Here is a 22101-nt window from a genome sequence, read left to right as displayed (position 1 = left end):
TCACAGATTTGTTAGGGTTGGAAGGGACTTCTGGAGATTATCCAGCCCACTCCCCTGCCAGGGCAGGGACACCTGGAGCAGGTCATCCAGGAATGTGTTCAGGTGCATTTGGGATGTCTTCAGAGAAGGAGACTCCACGCCCTTCCTGGGCAGCTGTTCCAGTGCTCTGCCACCCTCAACGTAAAGTTCTTCCTCATGTTGAGGTGAAATTTCTTTTGTTTTAGTTTATGTGCACTGCTCCTCGTCCTGTCACCAGGAAGAGTTTGGCAGCACCCTTTTGATACACCCCTTTGAGTCTTTAGGCTAAGCAGGCCCAGCTCCCGCAGTCTGTCTCATAAAAGAGAGATGCTCCAGACCCTTCACCATCTTTGCGGGCTCTGCTGGACGCTCTCCAGCAGCTCCTTGTCTCTTGTACCGCGGTGCCGGACGCAGCGGAAAGGCATCCGGGCCGCTCCCGGGCCCCTCCCGGGCCGCTCCCGGGCCCCTCCCGGGCCGCTCCCGGGCTCCTCCCGGGCCCCTCCCGGGCCGCTCCCGGGCCGGCGGCCGCTCCGCCCTCAGGCCGGCGGCGTTGCGCGGCAGCGCTCCCTGGCGGCGGCACTGCGCAGTGCGGCCGCCCGCAGCCCGGCATGGAGGAAGACGAGGCGGGCGCGGCGGGCGCGGAGCCGCGGGACCCCCGCCGCCGCTCGCCCAGCCCCGGCCGCCTGGACGTGAGCTCCAGCCGCTTCGACCCGCTGCTGGCGCTCTACTCGCCGCGCACGCCGCTGCCCTTCCCCGGCGCGCCCTGCTTCAACAACCTCGCCGAGTACGAGAGCTTCCAGCGCGGCCTGCGCCGCTCGCGCGGCCGCCGCGCCGCCCCCGCCTGCCGCGGTGCCCCCGCCAGCCGCGCGTCCCGCCGGGGCCCGCCCGCCGCCGACCCCGAGCGCATCCAGCGCCTCCGCAGCCTCATGGTCAACGCGGGCCCCGAGCAGGAGGCGGCTGAAGGCGGAACGGCGACACGGCGGCGACGACGGGCACCGCGCAATGTCCTCACCAGGATGCCCCGTAAGGGCGCGGGCAGCGCGGCCCCGGGGCTGGGCGGGCGCGGGGAGCCAGGGCTGAGGGGGAGGCGGAGGGTGTGAGGGCAGGGCCGGGCCGGGGCCGGGGTCATGCTGAGGTGAGTCGAGGGTTGCGGCTGGGCCCGGCGTAGGGTTGGGATGGAGTTTGTGGGTGAGAAGGGAGCGATGGCTGGCGGAAGGGATTGGGTGACAGTGAGGTGCGGTGGGTGGTGTGAGGGGAATGATTTGGTTTGATGGGGAATGACACTTGGATGCAGAGGCACTGGCACAGGTTGCCCAGAGTAGCTGTGGCTGCCCCATCCCTGGAGTGTCCAAGGCCAGGTTGGACGGGGCTTGGAGCAGCCTGGTGTAGTGGAAGGTGTCCCTGCCCATGGCAGGGTGATGAGAACGAGATGGGCTTTAAGGTTCCTCCCAACCCACACCATTCCGTGATTCTCTGAAATGGTGTGCAGGAATGAGGAACAGCATTTCACAGAGCTGCTCACACAGAGATGACACTGACTTTGTTGTGGTGATGTCCTGCTCTGTTAATTGGTTAATTACGTACATTCTCTTGGTTTTAAGGAGAAAAGGGATGAGACACTGCTGTGTTCTCAAAAGTACTATTTTAAACCAAGACTGGTATTTGAGTCAGTCCAGGGTGTAGTTAAATCGTAACCACGGGTGAGTCTGTAACACATTGCTGTTACTTGTTGCTAACCAAACATCCTGCAGGCAGAAATACTGGCATTTCTGATAACATGATGGCAGAACAGTGGGTTGAGGTGTGAGATAGCTGTGATATAGCTAAATTCATCAGTTGTGATGATGATACAAATTTCTTGTAAAAATCAATTCATGCAGTCAGGGTAAATACCTCCTAAACATGAAGAGGTGCTACTTGTGCCCCCACACCAAGAATCAAATGGCATTGCTGTTAGGTGAGATGTAACTTATGTGTACTTAATTAAAAATACTGGGGTTCTTTTTGGAATCCAACTATCTTTTCACCGTTGCCTTAATTTTTTGTTTCTAAAAAGGCAAGGCCCAAAATGTCCAATTCTGAATGCCCAAGGCAAAACCTTTTTCTTGCTTAGGCACTAAAACACAATGTGTTCATTGCTATAGATACTGTGTGATCTTAAGTGTCACAGGGCTCTGCACAAATGCAGAGGTTCTGTTTGCAAAGGATTTCCAGAAAACTTAAATTCTGATTAATCTTAAATACTGATTTCAGATTTTAATATAAACCATTTCAGCTTGCGGTTGTGATGAAAATTTAAAAAACCCAACCCTGTAAAAATTAAGAACCATTAAGAGCACATACTTAATATCCACACATCCATAGCTGGACTTCAAAGAAGACTGGCACAACTGATACAGAAGGTGCTATTCAGCAGCCTAGGGTGTTTCAAGAGTGATTTATAGCCAAAATTGTGTGCTTTCCCTGTAAATGGGGGGTGTCTGCAGCACAGGTGGGTCTGTGTTTGGAGCTTGGACTGTGTTGGATCTGTTCAGGAGGAGCGATTTATCATTTCTTTGCGTTTACCAAGGGGCAGGGAACTCATGTGCAGGGCAGGTGGGAAGGTGTTTGACAGTGTTCTAGGTTATTTCAACTGTTCTGACTTTTCTCTTGTGGTTTTTCTAATCTTGCCTCTTAATAGAGTCTGCCCTGAGGACAAGGACTTGAACTTAACTAGAGTTTGGATCTTTATTTTCACCCTTTTGGGGTACTTGCCCTCTGCTTACAGTAGTTTTTGGGTCATTTTTCAGAGTTTTGGTATTAAGCATGTGCTTATTTTATACAAATAGGGGTTGAATTTTGAGTACCAACTAGGTAACTTTTTTCCCTGTCTATTGAAAAATTGTTAATGCTGGTACTTAACAACACAGAAGGCACAGGCAGATTTAGCTGTGTGCAGAGCCTGCTCATTACAGCCCTTGGTGCTTGCAGAGGAGGTGTGTTCCAAAAATAAATGCCTTGCATTGCTGGTTTTGTTTTTTGCGAGAATGTCAGGTTGTTGAAGGGGTTTTGGATGATGCATTTTGCCCTTTTGCTCAGGTGAAGCTGGAGGTTTGCCATGGAGGAGCACATGCAAGGAAAAGTGGGCAGAGTGTGGATTTGGTAGAGCTGTGTAGTGTTTTCCTGGGTGCTGAGAGGCAGAGGTGTAGTGGGAAAGAGGGGTTGTATGTGAAATTTTGTAAGAAGTTGCAGATAATGTCCCTACTTAAAAGGAATATTAGAATTTAAAATGTAAAAAAATAAACCCTAGATTTTATATGATTATGTAAATTCTCAGGGTTGGTTAGAAAAAATACTGTTTTCTGATTGAAAACATCCATTTGATATTGTGATGGTGTCATCTGTAGTTCCTGTGATGGATCTGTCAATCCAGAACATAAGTTTGTTATCAGTTCAGCTGAATGAGACACAGAGACTCATGGAAAGGCCCCCTAAGCAAGGCTGGGAGGTGCTGAGACAGCTTCTGCTCTGTGTGAAACCAATTTCCTCCAGTTATTCAGCTGGAGGGGGCTGGCAGGAAGACAATGGATCTCAAAAAATAAATATGATTAGGTTAATTCAGAGGAAACTGATTTAGATTTCCCTGCTGTGGCCATGAATTACCCTGCAGCCGAGTCCTGCAGATCAGCTGTTTTACACAGTCACTTTACACTCACAGGGAGCATTTTCTGGTGTGCAAATCAAACCTTGAATCCATAGTCCCTAAGGCACAAGGTGAGAGATCATCTCTGTCTCACATATTTTATTAATATGAAGAAATGTGTGAGATTTTAGACCAAGTCTTTTCCCTGACTCTTAGTAGGAATTGTACAGCAGTCCTGGGGCTGTGTTTGCACAAGCAAACGGGTACCAAGGCATGGGTGGAAGTTGTAAATAATATCTACCCCTCTAGATGAATTACACTTGCAGTGATCTCTAGTGTGCAGACAAGGCTTGGGTGAGCCAGGCAAGCTGTATGTTTTATTGAACTCTTTTTGCCCTGGTTAAAAGCATTATTGTCCTGGGGTTTAGCGTGGTTTAATTGCTGGCTGCTCCTTGGAATCATTTTATTTCTTTGCCAAAGACTTGTATGACTTTGAAGGATGTTCAGCTGGCTGCTGAAATCTTAGCTGAAACAATACATTTTCATCAGTTTAAACTGGTCCAGTTTAGTAAATTGAAGGATTTTGAATCATTCATTGTTTCAGAGATCCCCTTGTAAAGAAAAGGAACACATCTGCTACGATTCTTTGTTCACAGCTCGTAACTAATCTGAGGTAGCCTTAACCAGGCATTTGTCATTTCTGTGGAACTAACTCTGCCCCCATGAGCTTTCTGTTCCCTCTCAACCACTTTTATTTACAGTTAGGATTACTTGGCATGTTTTTGAAATGTAGCAAAAAGATTTTCAGCTAAGGCTGATTTGGCTGTGGGCTATGTAAAGCAAAACCTTCATATTTTTGAAGTCTTGGCTGTCCCCACTGTAAGAAGAATTTTGGTGGTCTGGTAATGGCAACCACAGTGTGTTACAGTGCTTGGGGCTTCTCATTGCTATTGTTATGAACACAAGTGTTGTGCCAAGGTCTGCCAGTACTTGTACATGGAGTGGATTTCTACATGTCTTTTAGATAGATAGATACTGAGGAGAGAGTTCTTACTAGAGTATGTAGTGACAGGAAAAGCGGGAATGGCTTCAGACTGAAAAAGAGGATGTTTAGGTAGATATTAGAGAGAAATTCTTGGCTGTGAGGGTGGTGAGGCTCTGGCACAGGGTGCCCAGGGAAGCTGTGGCTGCCCCATCCCTGGAAGTGTCCAGGGTCAGGTCAGAAAGGGCTTTGAGCAACCTGGGATAGTGGAAGGTGTCCCTACCCATGGCAGGGGATTGTAACAAGATGATCTTTAAGATCCTTTCTAACCCAAGTCATTCTATGATTCTGTTCTATGATTCTGTATGTTTGGTTGAAGACTGATGATGTTCTCTTTCTGTTCTAGTCCATGAAGGCAGCCCACTGGGGGAACTTCATCGCTGTGTCCGAGATGGTGTCAGAATCAATGTTCACATCCGCACTTTCAAAGGGCTTCGTGGAGTCTGCACAGGGTTTTTGGTTGCATTTGACAAATTTTGGAATATGGTAATTATTATTCCAGCCCTTGATTTGTAACTGTTATATTGAAAACTTGAAATTTGCAACAGGTTTAAGCAAATAACACACGGAGAAGGTTAATGTGCTTTTGTGGTTCACAAACTTATTTGCTCTGGCACTGAGTGCTGGGTTTGAGATGTAAGTGGTGCTTGGTGTTGGACTGGTACATCTGGGAGGTGCCAAACCATCTTAGGGAGGTTTTAGCTGAGAGAGAAGCTTTGAACAGTTTGCAGCATCTTCAGAGGTTTTGCATAAGAACACAGGAAGGTGGAATATGAAGAATATCAGAAGCTTCCAAAGCTTTCTCTGCAAAACCCAGTCTTTCTGTAGTGGTAGGTGCTTTTCTGTTTTCTTTCACTAACATCACTGAGCTGTCAGTTACAAAAGCTTTTCCCTGTGTTCTACCTTGTGAAGATCTTAAAGACAGTAGATGGAAGAGCAGCTATTAAGTATTTGTGAGCCTGGAGGTGTGAAAAGTTTGGAAATGGGGAGGGAGGAAGGATTTTGCAGGCAAGGATCACAGAGATTTTGCAAGTAATGCAGAATGAACTTTTCTGCTGCTTTTATACCTCAGTACAATTTAGATGATTAACAAACCAGCTCCAAAGCACAGCCTGTTCCTGGGATGGATTTTCTCTCAGAATATAATTTCATAATGCTTTGACACAAAGCTGGTCCAAAGCTGCTTCATGTTTTATTTTAAGTTTGATCTTTCTGTTTCTTTTATCTTTTTCTAGGCCCTGACAGATGTGGATGAGACTTACAGGAAACCAGTAATGGGCAAAGCCTTCTATGCAGAACCTCAGCTCTCACTGACCCGAGTAGGTGACATCTCCTGTTTTCTTTCTTACTAGGATCTCCTTTTTCAAAGTAGTGAAAGGGGAGCATTGATTGGGAAGCCATGTTTGCATCTGAAATATTTTACCTCCTTTTATTACAGATGACTCTAAAATAACTTGAACTGAGAAAAAAAATACCCAAAACGTTTTCCAACCTTTCTGAAAGTATTTTAGTAGTTCAGTCTTACTAAAGCTCCACTTTAGAATCAGATCAGAGTTGCTGCCACTGCTTAATGTAATGTGCTGAGCTTCTAGAAGCTCACTCTGTGGGTTTTGATGTATTTTTTCTGTGTGTTTTTTGCACCTGTGACTGATCAGGTCCACATTTGTCCTGCCAGGGAATATGGCAGAGCATCCCGCTGGTACTGATGTTCCTAATGACACAAGCCTGTGTCTGCAGCCAGAGAAACAACACAGCTCTTTGGCCACTTGAGCTTCCAGTCTGGGTACTGTGAAGCCCAAGATCTCCAAAGCTCTCCACTCTCTAGGATCCAGCTGCAAATAGAGTTGTTTACCACGTTGACAACTGAAGAGATGATAGATGAACTTATGAACAATGAAGGGAAAAAAAAATGTGACAGGGATGTGCCCGTTGAATGGCAACAGCTCTGGGCCTTTTGAACATCAGAGAAGCATCACAAAAACATTTAAACTGTTTCATTGTCAGGAGTTTGCTTTCAAATTCCTGCCATTTAAATCTGTTTTCTGATAGATCCCACCCTTCATTTTTTTTAAAGATTAGTTAAAAATAATCAAGTTGTCTTTGTTCCTTTAGCTCACTCTCACAGGGGTTGGCTTTCCATCCTGTTGGTGGGAAGAGAGAGGCTAACCAAAAATCTCATTTGTCATTATTTTGTAAAAGCTTGTCTGCTGCCAGAGTAAAAGCAATTCCTTTTCCAGTTTCACCACCATGTATTCTTAGATTAATGAGTTCATACAGTGCTTTGGGTCTGCTGCTGTAGCTTTTATTATTTTTCTGTTGTTTGTGGTCTGCTCATCTCCCAGAATACCCACATGTCATCTTTTAATTTGTTTTAGGGAACACAAAAGATCCCTCAGTTTTTCAGTATGCACCCTTTGGAGGCCCCTTATCTTAGGGATTCGTGACACAAGGATGGAAATCTCTCTAAAACTGTCTGACAACATTAAAAGAGCATGGGAAAAAGTGAGCTGTAGGAGCAACTTGGTATCTCTGTTGCTCCTGACCAAAGTTAAAGGCTACCACGTAACACTCTTGCTCCCCAGATTAAATTCCTTGGTGCTCGCATTAAGACAATCATGACCATGCAAGAGACCCATTCACCTTCTGTCACTGTTTGGTAAGAAAGCATGGTCTTTATTGCTGGTGGAGATCTGTCACTGTGTCTTGTGAGCTCTGATTTGGGATTGTAGATGAAAATGCAATGTAGAAGGGTGGAACAAGTGGCCTCTCTTGTTTTACAAGTGTGGTCATAGATACAAATGTCCTTTTACAGCTGTTTGACAGACTCAAGCTGCAGGAATCCTCGGGGAAAAAGGGAGCTGACTCAAAGACTGTCTCAGAGGAGCTGGCCCTGACAAATGACTCTCAGACACTGAGTTCGAAAGCTGGATCAGGACGAGGGAGAACAGAAGAGGAGCGTGAGAGGCAGAAACACTCGGTCAGAGCTGGAGAAAAGAAGACCTCAGGTGACAGAAGTGAAGCTGATGTGGGCAGCAGGACTGCCCACACAGAGGGGGCCAGTGCTAGTGGGGCCCGAGCAAGGAGCCAGTCCCGGAGGAGAAGGAGGCCCAAGGTGGATTATCAGCAGGTGTTCACACGCCACATAAACCAGATCTTTATTCGAGGAGAGAATGTCTTGCTTGTCCATTTAGCACATTGACTTGGCTGAGCCTTTGTCAGCATATTTATTTGATAGCATGACTTGCTGCTGCAGCTCCCATTGCTATTTAGAGTTGTCATTGAGTAGGATGGTACCATGGCTGGTTTCCCATTGCCACAACAAGGCAGGGGAAAGAATTGTAACTTGAGCATCCTGGGCTTGATGCCAAAGCAGCCTCCTTAGATCCCGGTTGGGGGTCTCAGGCGAAGGTCAGCAATGCAGTTGTTTCTGTGGTATGAGGGAGTTAAGAAACAGATCCCACTGTTTCTTAAAAAGAAGCTAAATAGAGAGGGTTGGAAGAGAATTTCGGTGTACTCTGTTACAGGAGCTACTTGAGGCACACATTTAAGGACAGGATCTGCACCTGCAATAAATCAGAAATGCTCTTTTGCACATTCTGAGTAATATCAAGAGGAAATTGCTAAGGAAATCAAGTTTATCTGCTGCTGTTACATGGATGTCCTATCTTCCAGACATAATTCTGACAGTCATTTTGAAATAGTTTATAAAACAGGAGTCACATCCTGCTGTTGGCTACAGGCCTCTGCTATAGTTAGCTCTGTAATGCTCTGTGTGATAGGAAACCTCTTAATTGTAAACTGCTCTTTTAATGTGAGTGATGGCAGGACTGTAACTTGTTTCCAGCATCAAAGCTTAGGCTCTCTTTGTAATGCTGTACTTTGGTCCTGTGTCACCAGCAAGCAGATGATGTAGCTGATCCAGAGACCTCCCTATTTGGAGTTTACCTATGAATGCTGTGGATGCAGATGGAAACCTATCCTTTTGTATTTCACCCATTTGCTACTTATTGTAACAATGAAGCTGGCAAAGATTGGTTTGTTCTCAGGTGTGTTTGTGCTGAGCACGCCCGTCCTGTACTTAAACGCCTTTCTGGCTCCCTCTGTTGAAACCAGAGCTGCTGTGTCTCCAGCCGTTCTTATGGAGCAGGAATCTTCATGGGTCTTTCCTGTCCATGTGAGGGATGCATCATCTAACTCCAGTTGAGCTTTGAAGAGTGCCTGAAAAGGTTTTGAAGTATAGAAGTCAGACTCAACTCATCAGTGTTTCATTTTAGCAAGGCTGTTAAATTATTGCAGATCAGGCCAGGGTTCTGTAGGTATAAACTGCTTTCCAAAAAATCCACGTGCAGAAGTTTGAGGGTAAATGTAACTGTTCCATTATGTAGTCTCTTCCCTTTGTTGTCAAAGGAGATCTCATGCTGCTATTCTGTATTCATCTCAACTGCCTTGTGCTTTGCAGCAGCTCTGTGTGTTTAAGCTGAAGTTGGGAAATTGCTTCAAAAGTCATAGCAGGACTTACATTGCATGTAGACGTCCTGAGTTCTCAAATTGAGTGGCTGTACTGTGGGTGACATGGATTTCTGTTGCTGCAGATGCAGCATTGTGCTTGCTTGGTCGTTAGGGGTATGTGTGGTGTTTGAGCAAATCACAGAAATCGTTTAGCAGGCATTCTGGACACACAAAGCAGCTGTTTGCCTCTGGGGGAGCCTGAAACTTATGTCAACATTTCACATGACATGGGGCTTGATGAGCTCGGCTGCTGAGCTCAAAGCCAAGTTCAGCCTGGGACAGAATAAAAAGTACTGTTGAGGCAAAATAGTTTCATCAAGGGTAAAAAAGAAAAGAAAAAAAATAAATACTCTCTACAGCTTCTTATCAAATACTGCTTTACTGCTGTAATCCCATCCCTCTGTGAACTGAGACTAGGCACTGAAAAGACTCTTCTCATGGAGATTCTTGTTTCCCCTCCCTTCTTGACTGTTTGTGTTCATGGACTCTGCAGTTTCTCCCTTTTTTTTCTTTTTTTTCCCTTTCTCCTGTCAGTACTTTGTCTCCTCAGGACATTCTAGACTCTGGTTTAAAAAGACTGTTCTTGTTGCCCTGGCTTTCTGCACCCTCTCCTGGTTGGCTTTCTGTGTACTAACCAGAACCCTCACAAATTACTAGAAATATGTGAAGCTAGAAACAAGCTGTTTATCTTTGGTCCTGACTTCCCAGCAGCTTTTATTGCAAGTGAATATTTTCTTCCTTATGTTTTGTTTGTGAGGATTTTCCCCTCTGTTTTCTTGCAGCTTTATTTTTATTTCAGCTGCTTGGGATCACTCCTCTCTGCCTTTTCCACTAGTACCAAAGGCCACTGGTTTTGAGCTCTCCTCTTTCCTTCATATTTGACCAAAGGCTGACACACAATGACATCTCATTGAATTCTCGCTTTTCTTCACCTCATATTCTTAATTCTGTTTGTCTGCCTAGTTTATGTTGCCTTGTGCATTAACTAAGATACAACTACTGTGAATATTTTTGTGGTCGTGCTGCCTTTTCTTGTTGACTGACACTTCCTCAAGTTCTCAGTTGCTGCTGGAAGTCTTAGTGTTTCCTTTCATAAGAGATTTTTCCCTGAAACCTTACAGATGTTTGTTGCTTTACATCTAGGAGTTTCTTTGTTAACATTTTGCAAAAAAGGCTGGTGCTGAGACTTGAGTTGGTGCCTTGATTTTTATATCATCCCTGACCTGTTCTTCCAGAATCATCACCTTGGTGAGCAAACCTGGTTAAGGATTATAGTTTATCTACATTTTTTGCACTACCTCATTATTAAAATGTTCCTCCTCTCATCTGTGAAGTTGGTTAAACTTCTCTCTTCCAGTTTAGATTTAAGGAATTATTTGTTGGTTCTTCATTTGTTTCCTACTTTCCTGTCCGCCTTTCTCATTATTTCCAAGCTGCTTCCTAAATACTGCTGCTTCCTCTTCTACAACTTCAGATCTGCCAAATGTCTTCCTTTTCCCACCTTTTCTGGCACTGTATCTTTTAAAAAATGCATTATTAAAATGCTATCTTATGTATTTTGTCTATTTCAAGCATCATGATTGTGATGAAGCAAGTGATCCTGTAGGTGTGGTTTCACTTGCATGTTCAATACTTCAGATAATGTTTCTCTTTAAATAAAATTGAATGTCATGTTCTGAAAGGAATTCTTCTACCTCACTGAAATGCTCTCCTAAATCTGTTTAAAAAAAAAAAGAAAAAGAAAACAACCTTTGGAAACAAATGAGCTTTGGTTTGTTTGGTTTTTTAAAAATTGTTTCTGGTTGTTTCTTTCTATTGTTTTCCAAACTCAAGATAAAATTTTCGTTCAAAAAGGTTTTTGCTCCCAGCCCTTCCTCTCTTGCTGCAGTGATGCTGTGAGCACAGACACACCAAAGTCTTTGTGCAAATCAATGAAAAGTAAGAAACAGAGAGCAAGGTGAGAGTGGAAAAGCTTTGGGCAGATATGAAGAAGTCCCTGGAAAGGATCCACAGGTTGCCACCTGTCCTGTATTTCTAGGACTTTGCTCAGCCTGATGCTCAGCAGTGGTTCTTAAAGTGTGTTGGGGGTGAGGTACCCAGTTACTACAGGGAGCAGTTTTCTGCAATAACTTCGAAGAAGCATTGGGATAATTTGAGAAAGTTTTAAAATAATTTCTAATTTCTGAGATTAGGTTTTAGGAAATGTTTTTACACATGTGCTTCATTTTTATCAAACATTTCTTAGGCTGTAGTAGAAAAGGTAAGGCCAAAGGGAAAAAAAGGAGCTTGTAAAAAAATGGGGGTTTAGTTCCTTCTCTCAACTGGCTTGTCCAGCTTATTAATTGCCTGGAAGGTTTTTTTCTGACCTAGAGTGAGGTACTTAGCATGTCCTCCCCCAGGTGATTACTGAATTAATCATTGAGTGCTGTTTTCCATCTGCTTCTTATCCTTCAGTGTTTGGATTCATTGTTTCCTTTGCAGCATTCCCTCCGCAGGGCAGTGTCACGGCAGGAACAAGCCTGACTGCCCACTGGGTTTTACCCTTCCCTAAGGAATGTTACCCTGCCCAGTTTTGAGTCCAGAGAGCCTTTGGCTATTCGTGATTTTCATACTGTTCTCTTTGATTTTTGGAATTATTTGGTCAGAAGAATTATTTATCTTTGATAATATTACTTTTTGGAGTAAACCAATTTTTTGAAACTTGAAAAATAATTTTGTTATTTATTTTCCTTCACAAAGTACTAGGTTTTCCTAGTTTGCTGTTGCAGTCACCCACTTGCACCTGTGAATCGCTGGGTGAAGAGTGTGCAGAATAAAAAGAGGCAGAGAAAAAAAAATGTCAAATTCTTATTGAACTTGACATTCTGTCCAACATGCTGCCCACACTCACCCTGTTTCTTACTGGCGCTGACCTAAATGAGACAGGTGGAAATGATTTCATCCAGAATCTTGAAGGAGAATGGAGCAGGGACAGCAGACTGAAAATACTGAGTTTATGAAGATGTTTATCTCCAGGTAAACTTCCTGTCTTTGATTAAACAGATCAGAGTTATAACCACCAACTCAACACTGCAAGCTCTGCCACTGGATAAAATTGGAAGGCAGAGTCCTGCACCTTTTCAGAGGAGATGCAGTGATTCCCTCAGCCAGGCCAGCTCTTGCCTGAGAAGCTGCTCAGGTACATGCCAGTGTCTGCCTCAGAGCATAACTGCAAATACTGCCAATTAATATGAGGATGTTTTCTCTCCTGCCTGCACTGCTGAGTGTAAAATATAAATGCTAAGGTCTGCAGCATCTGCAGCCCAGAACGACTTCAGTTCATGCTTTCGCTTCTTGACATTGGCTTAAAAAGTTTCAAGTTTGTACTCATAGGAATCCTGAGACAGTCTGTTAGAACATTAGGAAAGGCTGCTGCTGACTAGAAATAGTATTGGAAAAGTAAGTTTTTATAGAATTTGTGAAATTCTGATAGTAATTAAAGTATTGCAAATCTGGAAAGTCTGAGAGAGTTGGGATTGTTCAGCCTGGAGAAGAGAAGCTTTGAGGTGACCCAATTGCAGCCTCCGAGTACCAAGTAAAAGGGAGATTACAAGAAAGACAGACTATTTACAAGGGCCTGGAGTGACAGGACAAGGGGGAATGGCTTCACACTGACAGAGACTAGGGTTAAATGGGATATGGCAAAGAAAAAAGGAGGGGAGAGGAATTATGCAGGTGGTGATAACTCCTTGACATGGGAAGGGGCTTTCTAACCTGTGTCCTTGGGCACAATCCAGCCAGCACTGGGCAGTTGAACTCTGTAGATGAAGGGGAGGATGCAGAGCCAGCTCTTGAGTGCAGCCTCCCTTATGCTGCGAGCCTTTCACAGCACCTGAACTGGCCCTGGAATCTCTGCCAGGCTCCACCCATAATGACTGACAGATAAGATCCCGCCTCTAACATTTTGCAGACGAAAGCCAGTGGAAGAAGGAGCTAAGCAGATTTGCCATTTTGAAGCAGGGATGGAGGAGGCTTGGTTTTCCTTGTTGGCTTCCTGGGGGTGCAGGAGAAAGGACTACTTTACTGGGGAAATAGCAGCGATGCTTTGCCTCATGATGTTTACAAGTCCTTTTAGATGTCACTGTTAAGTGCTGTTGCTCTTAGCTGGTGGAAGTGAAGGCCTGTCAGGGAAGGAAAATGCCTTCTGATATTCCAGGGTAACTATCTTATTAGCTTCTAGCTTTGTGGTGTACGCTTGGATGACTTTGTTGAAAAAGAATTAGTACACCTGAGACTTTCAGTCAGTCTTGTATTCATTTAGAATGAAAAGTAGTTTGATCAGTTTGTGCGAAAACATATCCATCCTTTTTTCCTCTCTAAAGATCAGTGCTCCCCCTCAAGAAAGAAAGGAAAGCTGCTCCTAAAGTGATTGCTTCTGATTTCCACTGCTTCAGAGCAAAGTGCAACTGTGTAAAGGTGTCTTCAGCTGAGACATTATTCTGAGAGGACAAGATGAGAGAAATATTTGGTCTCCCTAGAACTAAAGTGGGCATTACAAGAGGAGTAGATGGGTTGACCTCTTTTCAAGTGGTGCACACACCCACTGTAGTTGCATGGACTGGGACTTGTTAACCAATCAGTCACCTGTAAAACTTCCTTAGGGAACCACAGAGGAGCAGCATGAGCCACCAGACTGACTTGGGGCTGGAAGTCAGGGGCTGACAAATTCCGCTCTCTTTGCTGCCTCTTGCTCACTGAATGGCCTTGGCAAGTTGCTTCCATCCCTTGCCCTGATGCTCCACAGCTGAAATTCATTCAAGAGCACTCCTTGCCTGTCTTGCAAGGATCTGGGGAAGTGGTAAATGCTATAAAAGTGCCAAGTGTTGTTATTAAAACTCTCTCTGTCAGGTAATGCAGATATATCAACCCTCTGCCCTCTCCAGGCTTGTGACTGTTAGTTAACCTCACCTTGTCACACAAAAACTGTGTGGGGAATCAGGTACAAAAACACTCTTCAGTCTTGACATCGCTGATGTCTTCAAGGTCACATTTGGTGACTTCAATATCTGTTTCACAGCTGCAGTTTCGTGTTTGGATCAGATGGTCATAAATGGGGGTGTAACTCGTTTGTAATTCCTTCTCTGTCTTCCTAAATATTTTGTGTCTTAGGAAGCTGATGCTGCTATGAACATACTGGGTAATACTGAATTTGCAATATTCTGCTTTCTAGGTATAAATGTTTATATTTAAAATTGCTAGGACTGCAATGCAATAAATATATCCATGTAACAGTTTGCCTCGAAGCATGATTTTTTTGTGCTCTACCAATAGAGTGATGTGTATTGTGTCAGTGAAGGAGCTGGGACTGCTGTGGTTAGGACAGATGCTGGACGTGGAGTCCCCCAGGTGTGAATAAAGCACTGCTATCTTGTCACATAACTGGAGACAAACCAGTCGTGTGTGTACAAAATAAGAGTGTCATGATACTTGTCTTTTAGAGATGCAGAAGGGAAGTGAACTTCATGCTGATGAATGTAACCACCGTTGGCCTGATCACTCAAAGGTCTGTTACCTTAGTGTGTGGTCTTCCACAATGCCATCAGGAGATGGTTTTCCAGGAACCGGAGAGGTCCAGAGCCAGCATCCGAGCATCTGCTCCAGTGTGTGCATAGCCACTGGGGAATCTGACTTCCAGGAATATTTCTGTTCCCATGGTAAGTGGTGCTTATACATTTGGATCAGAGATGTCTTTTTAGAGAGAAATTCTTCACTGTGAAGGTGGTGAGACCCTGTCACAGATTGCCCAGAGAAGCTGTGGCTGCCCCTGGATCCCTGGCAGTGTCCAAGGTCAGGTTGGATGGGGCATGGAGCAAATAGGTCTCATGGAAGGTGTCCCTGCCCTTGGCTAGAGGAGTCATTCTCATTGCAGCCTGGGAACTGTGGGATTAAGAGGTGCTCCTATTCTGTGCAGGGACCCAGCTCCAGGGAACTCCATCCCAGGCAGGGGGTGGGTGGCCATGGGGGGAGGGATGCTCCCACTCTGTGGAGGGGCCCCATTCTCTGGGAAAGGATGGGGGACTCCCTTCCATGGACGCTAAATGCTCCAGAAAGATTGTCCAAACAGTCCCCCTGTGCGCTGCAGCCCTTCAGACTTCTCTTTATTCCACTGGGCATCTCAGCCAGAGCCTCTCCCTAGGTCCGGGCAGCGCAGCCTTGGAAGAGCCAGGCGGGCTCTAGCGAGCAGGAATCCGCTGATGCTCCCGCCGGGAAAAATAGGAGGTTGGGGCTCACCGGAGGTACCCCCAGCCGGGCGGTGTGCGGGCTGCGGGGACGGGCTGGGCCCTTCCCGGTCGCTCGCCCGATGGCGATCTCGCTTTCCTCCCGCTGCCGGCCGGGAGCAGCCGCGGCCCGCCAGGGGGCAGCAGCGGGCAGGGAAACCCCGCGGCGGCCGTGAGGGGACGGCGGGGACCGAGGGACCGAGGGGCCGCGGGACCCCGAGCACCGCCCTGGAACCGCTCCTGGAGGGACCGTCTGTGTCTGTGTCTCTGTCTGTGTGTGTCTCTGTGTGTGTCTGTGTGTCTCTGTGTGTGTCTCTGTGTGTGTCTGTGCTCCCGGATGCTTCACACGGTACCGGTGCTGAGTCTCCCTGCCGTGTGAGCAATTACGTGTTTGCACAGCATCATCTTTCCCTTCGCAACAGGCCAAAGTTTCCCCCTAAAAACAGCTGTCCTGGAGTGGTGGCATGGCTGGAGCCACTGGGACAGAGCCCTCACACAGTCACAGAATCACTGAGGTGAGAGAGACCTCCAGGAGCTTCGAGTCCAACCTGTGACCCATCCCCACTCTGTCAACCAGACCAGAGCACTGAGCGCCAGTCATTTCTTGACCTCCAGGACAGTGACTCCACCACCTCCCAGCCAGGGCTGACAACAGCGGGTGATGGCAGGAACTGGCCAAAACTTGACTTAGGTGCATCTCTGCAAGTTGAGTTCTGGGTTTGCACCAGAGCCTGCAAAGGGAACTCAGGGATGGGCAAAACATCACTGGAGTTGTCACAGGGAATGTGCAGACACAAATCTGAAGACTTTGCAGGGAGGCAGCACTTGGTGGAGGAAAGCACAGGCAGGCCAGGCAGAGCTTTGGGGTAGGAGCAGAGGAGTCCTGTAGCTGTCCACCGTGGCTGAGGACACAGCTGGAGGGAATGCTGGCTGTGGGAGGAGTGCAGGAGTTGGTGTTGGGTCTGCCAGAATGCATCGGGAAACAGCAACTGCTGGCAGTGCTGCCCAGGCTGTAGAACAGCACTCTGTGAGTATCCTTACCTTGTCACATATTTACAGGCAGAAACACAAATCATTTATACGTAATGATGCAGTGCAGTAAATCCTATAAAATACTGTTGTTTGAGAATATGGGTGCTGTGACAGAGTTATGTGTAAGTGCACTTGAACAAGCTGGAAGAAGGAAACCAGCCCCTTGCTGTCCTGCCCTTCGGGGGACAAGGCTCAAGCTTGGGACGTTTTTTCCATCAGAGCGTGGTCAATGGAACAATTGTACAACGTGCTGATCAGGAAAAGGATGTGGGAGCTTAAGTGGAAAACCTGATGCTGTCGTGCTAATGGCACAGAGCAGCAGGAAGGATGGCAAACAGGATACTCACCACGCTCAGAGGAAAGAGCTCGGAGCAATGCTGGGGCTGCAGGGTTGGAGTCAGCCAGGGTCTGTTCTGTGAGCTGGGACAAGCTGGACCAGAAAGCAGAACATTCCTGATCTTACACTTCTCTGCTGGGAACAAGGGCTCCTTGCTGATTCTTTTGGGGAAAAGTTAGCAATTGTTAGGAAACATCCCAAAGTTGATGGAAAAACTAACTGGAGAAAAAGCCTTTCTTGGAGGCTTGGAAATGAGAGCAGTGGGAAGCTGAAAAAAGGGGTGGGGGTATACTCTTGGCAGGACCTCATTGTATCCAGAGCATAAATCTGAGAGCAAGAAAACGGCTTTTAGTTTTCTTCCTTTGGAGGAGTGTCTCACAGGGAAGGGATCCCATATGGAATAGGGAGCAGTTAGTGTATGTGGGACAGTTACTGACCATGCAGCAGGAAAGGGTGTTTGGGTGAGGAGCACTGGTTGTGTTTGCTTCTGAAATTGCCTGTGTTTGTAGTGTTTTGTAAACCCAGGTGTTTAAAAAGTAAATATCTCATCTGGGCAGAATATGCTGGTCCAAAGGCAGGTGTGTCACCCCAGGTCGGCTCCTGGTCCCCTTCCCACATTGTGAAGGCTGGCAGGTGATGTGGCAACATTGAAGTGAAACTGGGTGGTGGAGTCAAGGTGAACTGAAACAGATTGTTGATGTAACTTATACTAAAATCAGCCCAGAGGTGTGACTTGGAATCAGCTCCAGACCCCTCCAGTTGGCCTTTGGAGCAGGATATTCCAAAGTGTGTTCCTTGGTGTGTTGCTGGTACTGCAGTAACATTTGTGTGTGTGTGTAGGCTCATTTACAAATGCTTTGCATCTGAGTTTGCCCACCCTCCTCATGTGCTGACAGTTTTATACTGATAAGATAGTGGCTATTAATTAGTTTATTTTAAAAGCAGCCATGTGCTTGTCATTCCTCGTTGGGTCAAAATGCTCTGAAGTCACCCATTCCTCATCTCGGTGTTTTAATTAAAAACACAGACCCTTAAAAGAGGGTGGTTCTGTCTCCAGCTATTGCAGTCATGGCAAGCCTTAGTGCAGCAGAGTGTGAATCACTCGCGAGAGCATCCTCCACCCTGGCCTCACATCTATTACCAACTGTAAACGAAAGAACAAAGAGCTGGTGTTTGTCACAATATCCAGTGTAAGGGCTTTCCAAAACTGCTGTAGGCTGACTTGGAGAGATTACAAAAGGCTGCAGCCCCTGACCCCAATAAAGGCTCCAAAGGAAACTCCTGAAAAGTTTTTGCTGCCGAAAAAGGAAAGTCTTCTGGTAATGTAGCACTTTAATAGCTAAAACTACACCAAAGCTTCAGCTAACTGGGTGAAACAACGTCTTTGTGTCGCATATAAATGCTGTTCTGTAATGTCTTTTTTTGTTCCATTTAAAATAAAGGACTTGAAGCTAACAAGATGAAGGTACCAGCTTAGGCAGCCACCTGCAGAGACCCGTCTGGGCAGGGTGTGAGGGCAGGGGCAGGGAGCAAGAGCCACACAGGCATCAGTCCCTGTGATGGGCTGGGATGCTGAAATCCCAGCTCCTAAAGAGAGGGAGGACAAGAACATGTAATGACAGGACAAGGGGAGAATGGCTCCATGCTGAAAGTGAGTAAGTTGAGAGATATTAGAGGTAAATTCTTGGCTGTGAGGGTGTTGAAGTCTTGGCACAGGTTGTCCAGAGAAGTTGTGGGTGCCCCATCCCTGGAAGTGTTCAAGGCCAGACTGGATGGGACTGTGAGCAACCTGGTCTACTGGAAAGTGGATTGGTTGGCAGAAGGGTTGGAATTAGATGATATTTAATGTCCCTTCCAACCCAAACCATTCCATGATCCTGTGATCCTATGAAGACCCTGTCTCAAAGAAAACAGTGGGAAAATCAGCAACTGCTCAGGCACCCACGTTTTCTGTGAGTCTGGCCCTGGAACAGGAGCAAAGAAACCTGTCCAAGGGCCCCGGGGGAGCCCGGGGAGGAGGTGACAATGCGCTCCAGTCCACAGGACTGCTCCAGGGAAGAGGCTGCGGAGCTGACACAGTGGCTGTGCTGGAGCTCCGGCCGTTTCCCTCTCTAGCTCTGGGTGCTCTGGCTGGAGCTGCCGGTGCCCGTGTGGGTTGTGCTCCGTCGCACACCGGGTCATTCCCTTTGCCCCCAGCACTGTTTGCCTCTTGTCAGGCTGTGAGTGCTGTAGGCAGAGACAGACCCGCTCTCTGCCTGTGCGCTGGACCGTGCTCCGCTGGACGTCATTCCCGAGGCCGGGAACTGCTGCTGCAGAGATGCTGGATGCTGGTGAGAGGGGAGACTGGGGCAACGCATCCAGCTGGTGCAGTTTGTGTCTAATTAAGTTGGAAACTGTCATCCTGTCTCTCCTCCTGCCTGCAGACAGCCCGAGGCCTCGAGCAGGGGCCATGGGCAGCTGACCCTCATCGCCTCGGCTGCCCCGTGGTGCGGGGCAGGAAGCTCCCAACATTTTTCCAACTCTTTTTTGTTTGCAGATATTTGAGGTTTCCCATGAGCTGCAAGCCCCAGCACAGGGAATGGAAGGTGATGAGCACCTGGTGTGGCTCTTCCACATCCCAAAGGTAATGTCCATGGGACAAAGCTCAGGTGCAACTGCTGGCAGTCAGCAACTCCCTTTGTCTGCCCAGTGCCAACATGGACCGGGAGTCCAGGGGAAGGAAAGTGGCACTGTGACAGTTGCGTGTATATGAGAGAAAGATGCAAAATGGCCCAGCACCAGGTAGGGAAATATATGCACAAAAAAACCACTTGGAGGCCAGTTCAGGAAGCCCAAGGTGGGAGCAGACACTTCCTCATCTCCTTTACGCACCTTAGGGGGACTTGGGAGGATGTGCTCTCCTGTCCCGAAGGTGGAAGGACAAAGGGCAAACAGAGGCAGGTAGAGAGACAACTGGAAGAACCAAATTTCCTGACTTTTAAGAATTTAACCCTTAGTGTTCTTCAATACTGGATTTTGTTTGCAAATCAAAAATGGGGAAAGATTTTGGTAACCTTATAGTATCACCAACAGTTTGTTAAAAGACTAATTGCCAAGTAGCTTATGCATGTGGGACCATTAGTAATTCTGTAGCTATGCAAATTAAAACAGTGATGTATGATTTATAGCTTTAATAATGTTCTGAAGGCTCTTAAATTTTAATCACTTGCAACATCCTTTTTAATATTCAATTACTTTATTAACTAATTAGGTCACTTGCTGAAAAAGCACATAAGGCTGGTGCTATTTTAGTATCAGCTGAACATCACAAAATACCTTTGAAATGGTGTAAATGGTTTATTTATTTTAAATAGATCATTAAGATGCTGTAATTAATAAATCAATTACAGAAAAAAAAGACAAGAAATTGATAGATGCCAAATCACAATAGTAATTGCTTCTCTGCTTACTTTATAAATGTTCACAGAGATGCTGAACTTGGTGAACATGGCCATTGAAGCACCTTCCTGGATAATTCGTATTCAGCTGAAGGGATAAGGTTCAAGATACGCTCAGTTCATTATAGATGCTTTTTGTATGGATTTAGCTTTCTGATTGATAAAAGCTCCACAAATGACCTTGAAAAGGGAAAGTACTTAAAAGGACAGCCCTCCTTTGCCTCGTGCTCTTTTGTCTGCCTCAGAAAAGATAAAACTGTGGAATCTGAGAGTGCTGCTGATGCTGGGCTGGAAGGGAGAGCTCCAGGGAGGGCAGGTGGGCGGCTCTCACTGACCAACCTGCTCCCCTCACCGTGGGCAGCACTTGCTGCTGCCCAGGGGCTGTGGCAGGGCAGCAGCAAAGCAAGGAGACAAAATTCCAGCCCTGCAGAAGCCAGGAAGATGCTCAGCTGTAGCACAGAGGTTTACACCTCCCCTTTACACCAAGCCTTGAAGTAAAACTTCAAGTCTCAGAAGTTAAATTTGTCACCAGTGTGGCTGCAACTCTGAAAGAGACTTTGAATAATCTTCTGTCTTAAAACTAAGGGCAAGACAAACATTATTCTAGAAATTAAGTCAATCTTATTAGCAGATTTTGGTTGAAATTATATTGATGTGATGATACAAAGTGGAAGTTTTCTTTCTTGAGAAGCTGTTAGAGAAGATCTGCAGTAATTGCAAAGAACTCATCTTCCCATTTTAACTTCTCTTGCTTCCATTCTCTTGTAACGACAAACTGTAAATCCAGGGGCAAAAAGCTTAATGTTACAATTTCTGCTAAATGCAAGACAGCCCTTTACAACTGAGCTGCAAAGAAAACTACTCCAAATCTCAGTTTGTAGTTTCCTGGGAACTGAAGCATACGTGGTGTAAGTCTGGCTCTAAAGCAGAGTCTGGGTGAGGTACCAGACTGTTGCTCCAGGTGCCCAAAACCAAAAATAAAAGCTGCCCCTGCCCACATCCCACGGGCGCCTGCAGCCCACCTCTACTGCAGCTGACAGTGCCCTGTTCCAGTACAGGGGCTTGAGCTGAAATAATGGATTTTCTCTTAGGAAAATGCCACCTAGGTGACATTCCTCACTGCTGCGAGAGGCCACTGTGTGGGGCAACCGTCCCTTGAAAGGAAGGACACACTGGACTATCCCAGGCTGTGCAGAAGGGATAGGGAGCCCTAAAATAAATCCATTTCACATTTTACAGGAGCTGCCACAGGAAACAGCTGCAGAACAACTCTAAGGTACCAAACGCTGGTACAGCTTGGGACAACATATGATGCTTCCCACCTTGGAACAAGCACAGATACAACTCTTAAGGGGTCAGAGATATCTGTAGTCACATGAGGTCACTGTCACTGTTTTAGGGGGATTTATTTCACCCTACAACAATCCTGTTGTACAACACGGCTCAGGGGCTGTTCTGAGCCTCCTTACAAAGCCTGAGGTCTCAGTCAAATAGGTGCATTTTTATCACATTCCTGTAACTTCTCCCCAGTCGTTTATTCACTTGAGCAATTCTCATGTCGCTCAAATCGTTTGTGTGGGGAACCCCACATCCTCCCCTGTCAGACCCAAAAAGACACAACTGCTGGAGTGGCAAATAAAAAGTCACCAGTGCCTCAAACCCAGCTGGTACCCGGAGAAACAAGGGGACGAAAGGCAGCAGCAGCAGCCGCCCGCAGAGCTCGGCGGGCCCAGCTCCGTCCCGGCAGCAGCGCTGGAGCCGCCGCTCCGCCTTTTCTGCCGCGGAGCCGCCGGTAGCGAAAAGCCGCCGTTAACCTCCCCGGCTGGATTCAATGTGACAGTGACACT

The 22101-nt window shown here is 46.5% G+C and overlaps 1 protein-coding gene across 1 annotated transcript; it reads left to right on the top strand.

Moving 5' to 3' along the window:
- Nucleotides 1-626: 626 nt before the first annotated feature.
- On the top strand, nucleotides 627-8649 carry LSM11 (LSM11, U7 small nuclear RNA associated; the record flags this gene model as incomplete). The annotated part of the gene is made up of 4 exons (XM_082291738.1): nucleotides 627-1041; nucleotides 5029-5168; nucleotides 5918-6001; nucleotides 7495-8649. 4 exons carry the CDS (start codon nucleotides 627-629, stop codon nucleotides 7879-7881), a joined length of 1026 nt encoding a protein of 341 aa, XP_082147864.1. The 3' UTR covers nucleotides 7882-8649.
- Between the last annotated feature and the right edge of the window lie 13452 nt (nucleotides 8650-22101).

Source organism: Coloeus monedula, assembly GCF_965178545.1.
Source record: "Coloeus monedula genome assembly, chromosome: 15".
Classification (NCBI taxonomy): Eukaryota; Metazoa; Chordata; class Aves; order Passeriformes; family Corvidae; genus Coloeus; species Coloeus monedula.
The sequence above is the reverse complement of the archived record's forward strand: the minus strand, read 5'-3'. Positions and strand labels throughout refer to the sequence as shown.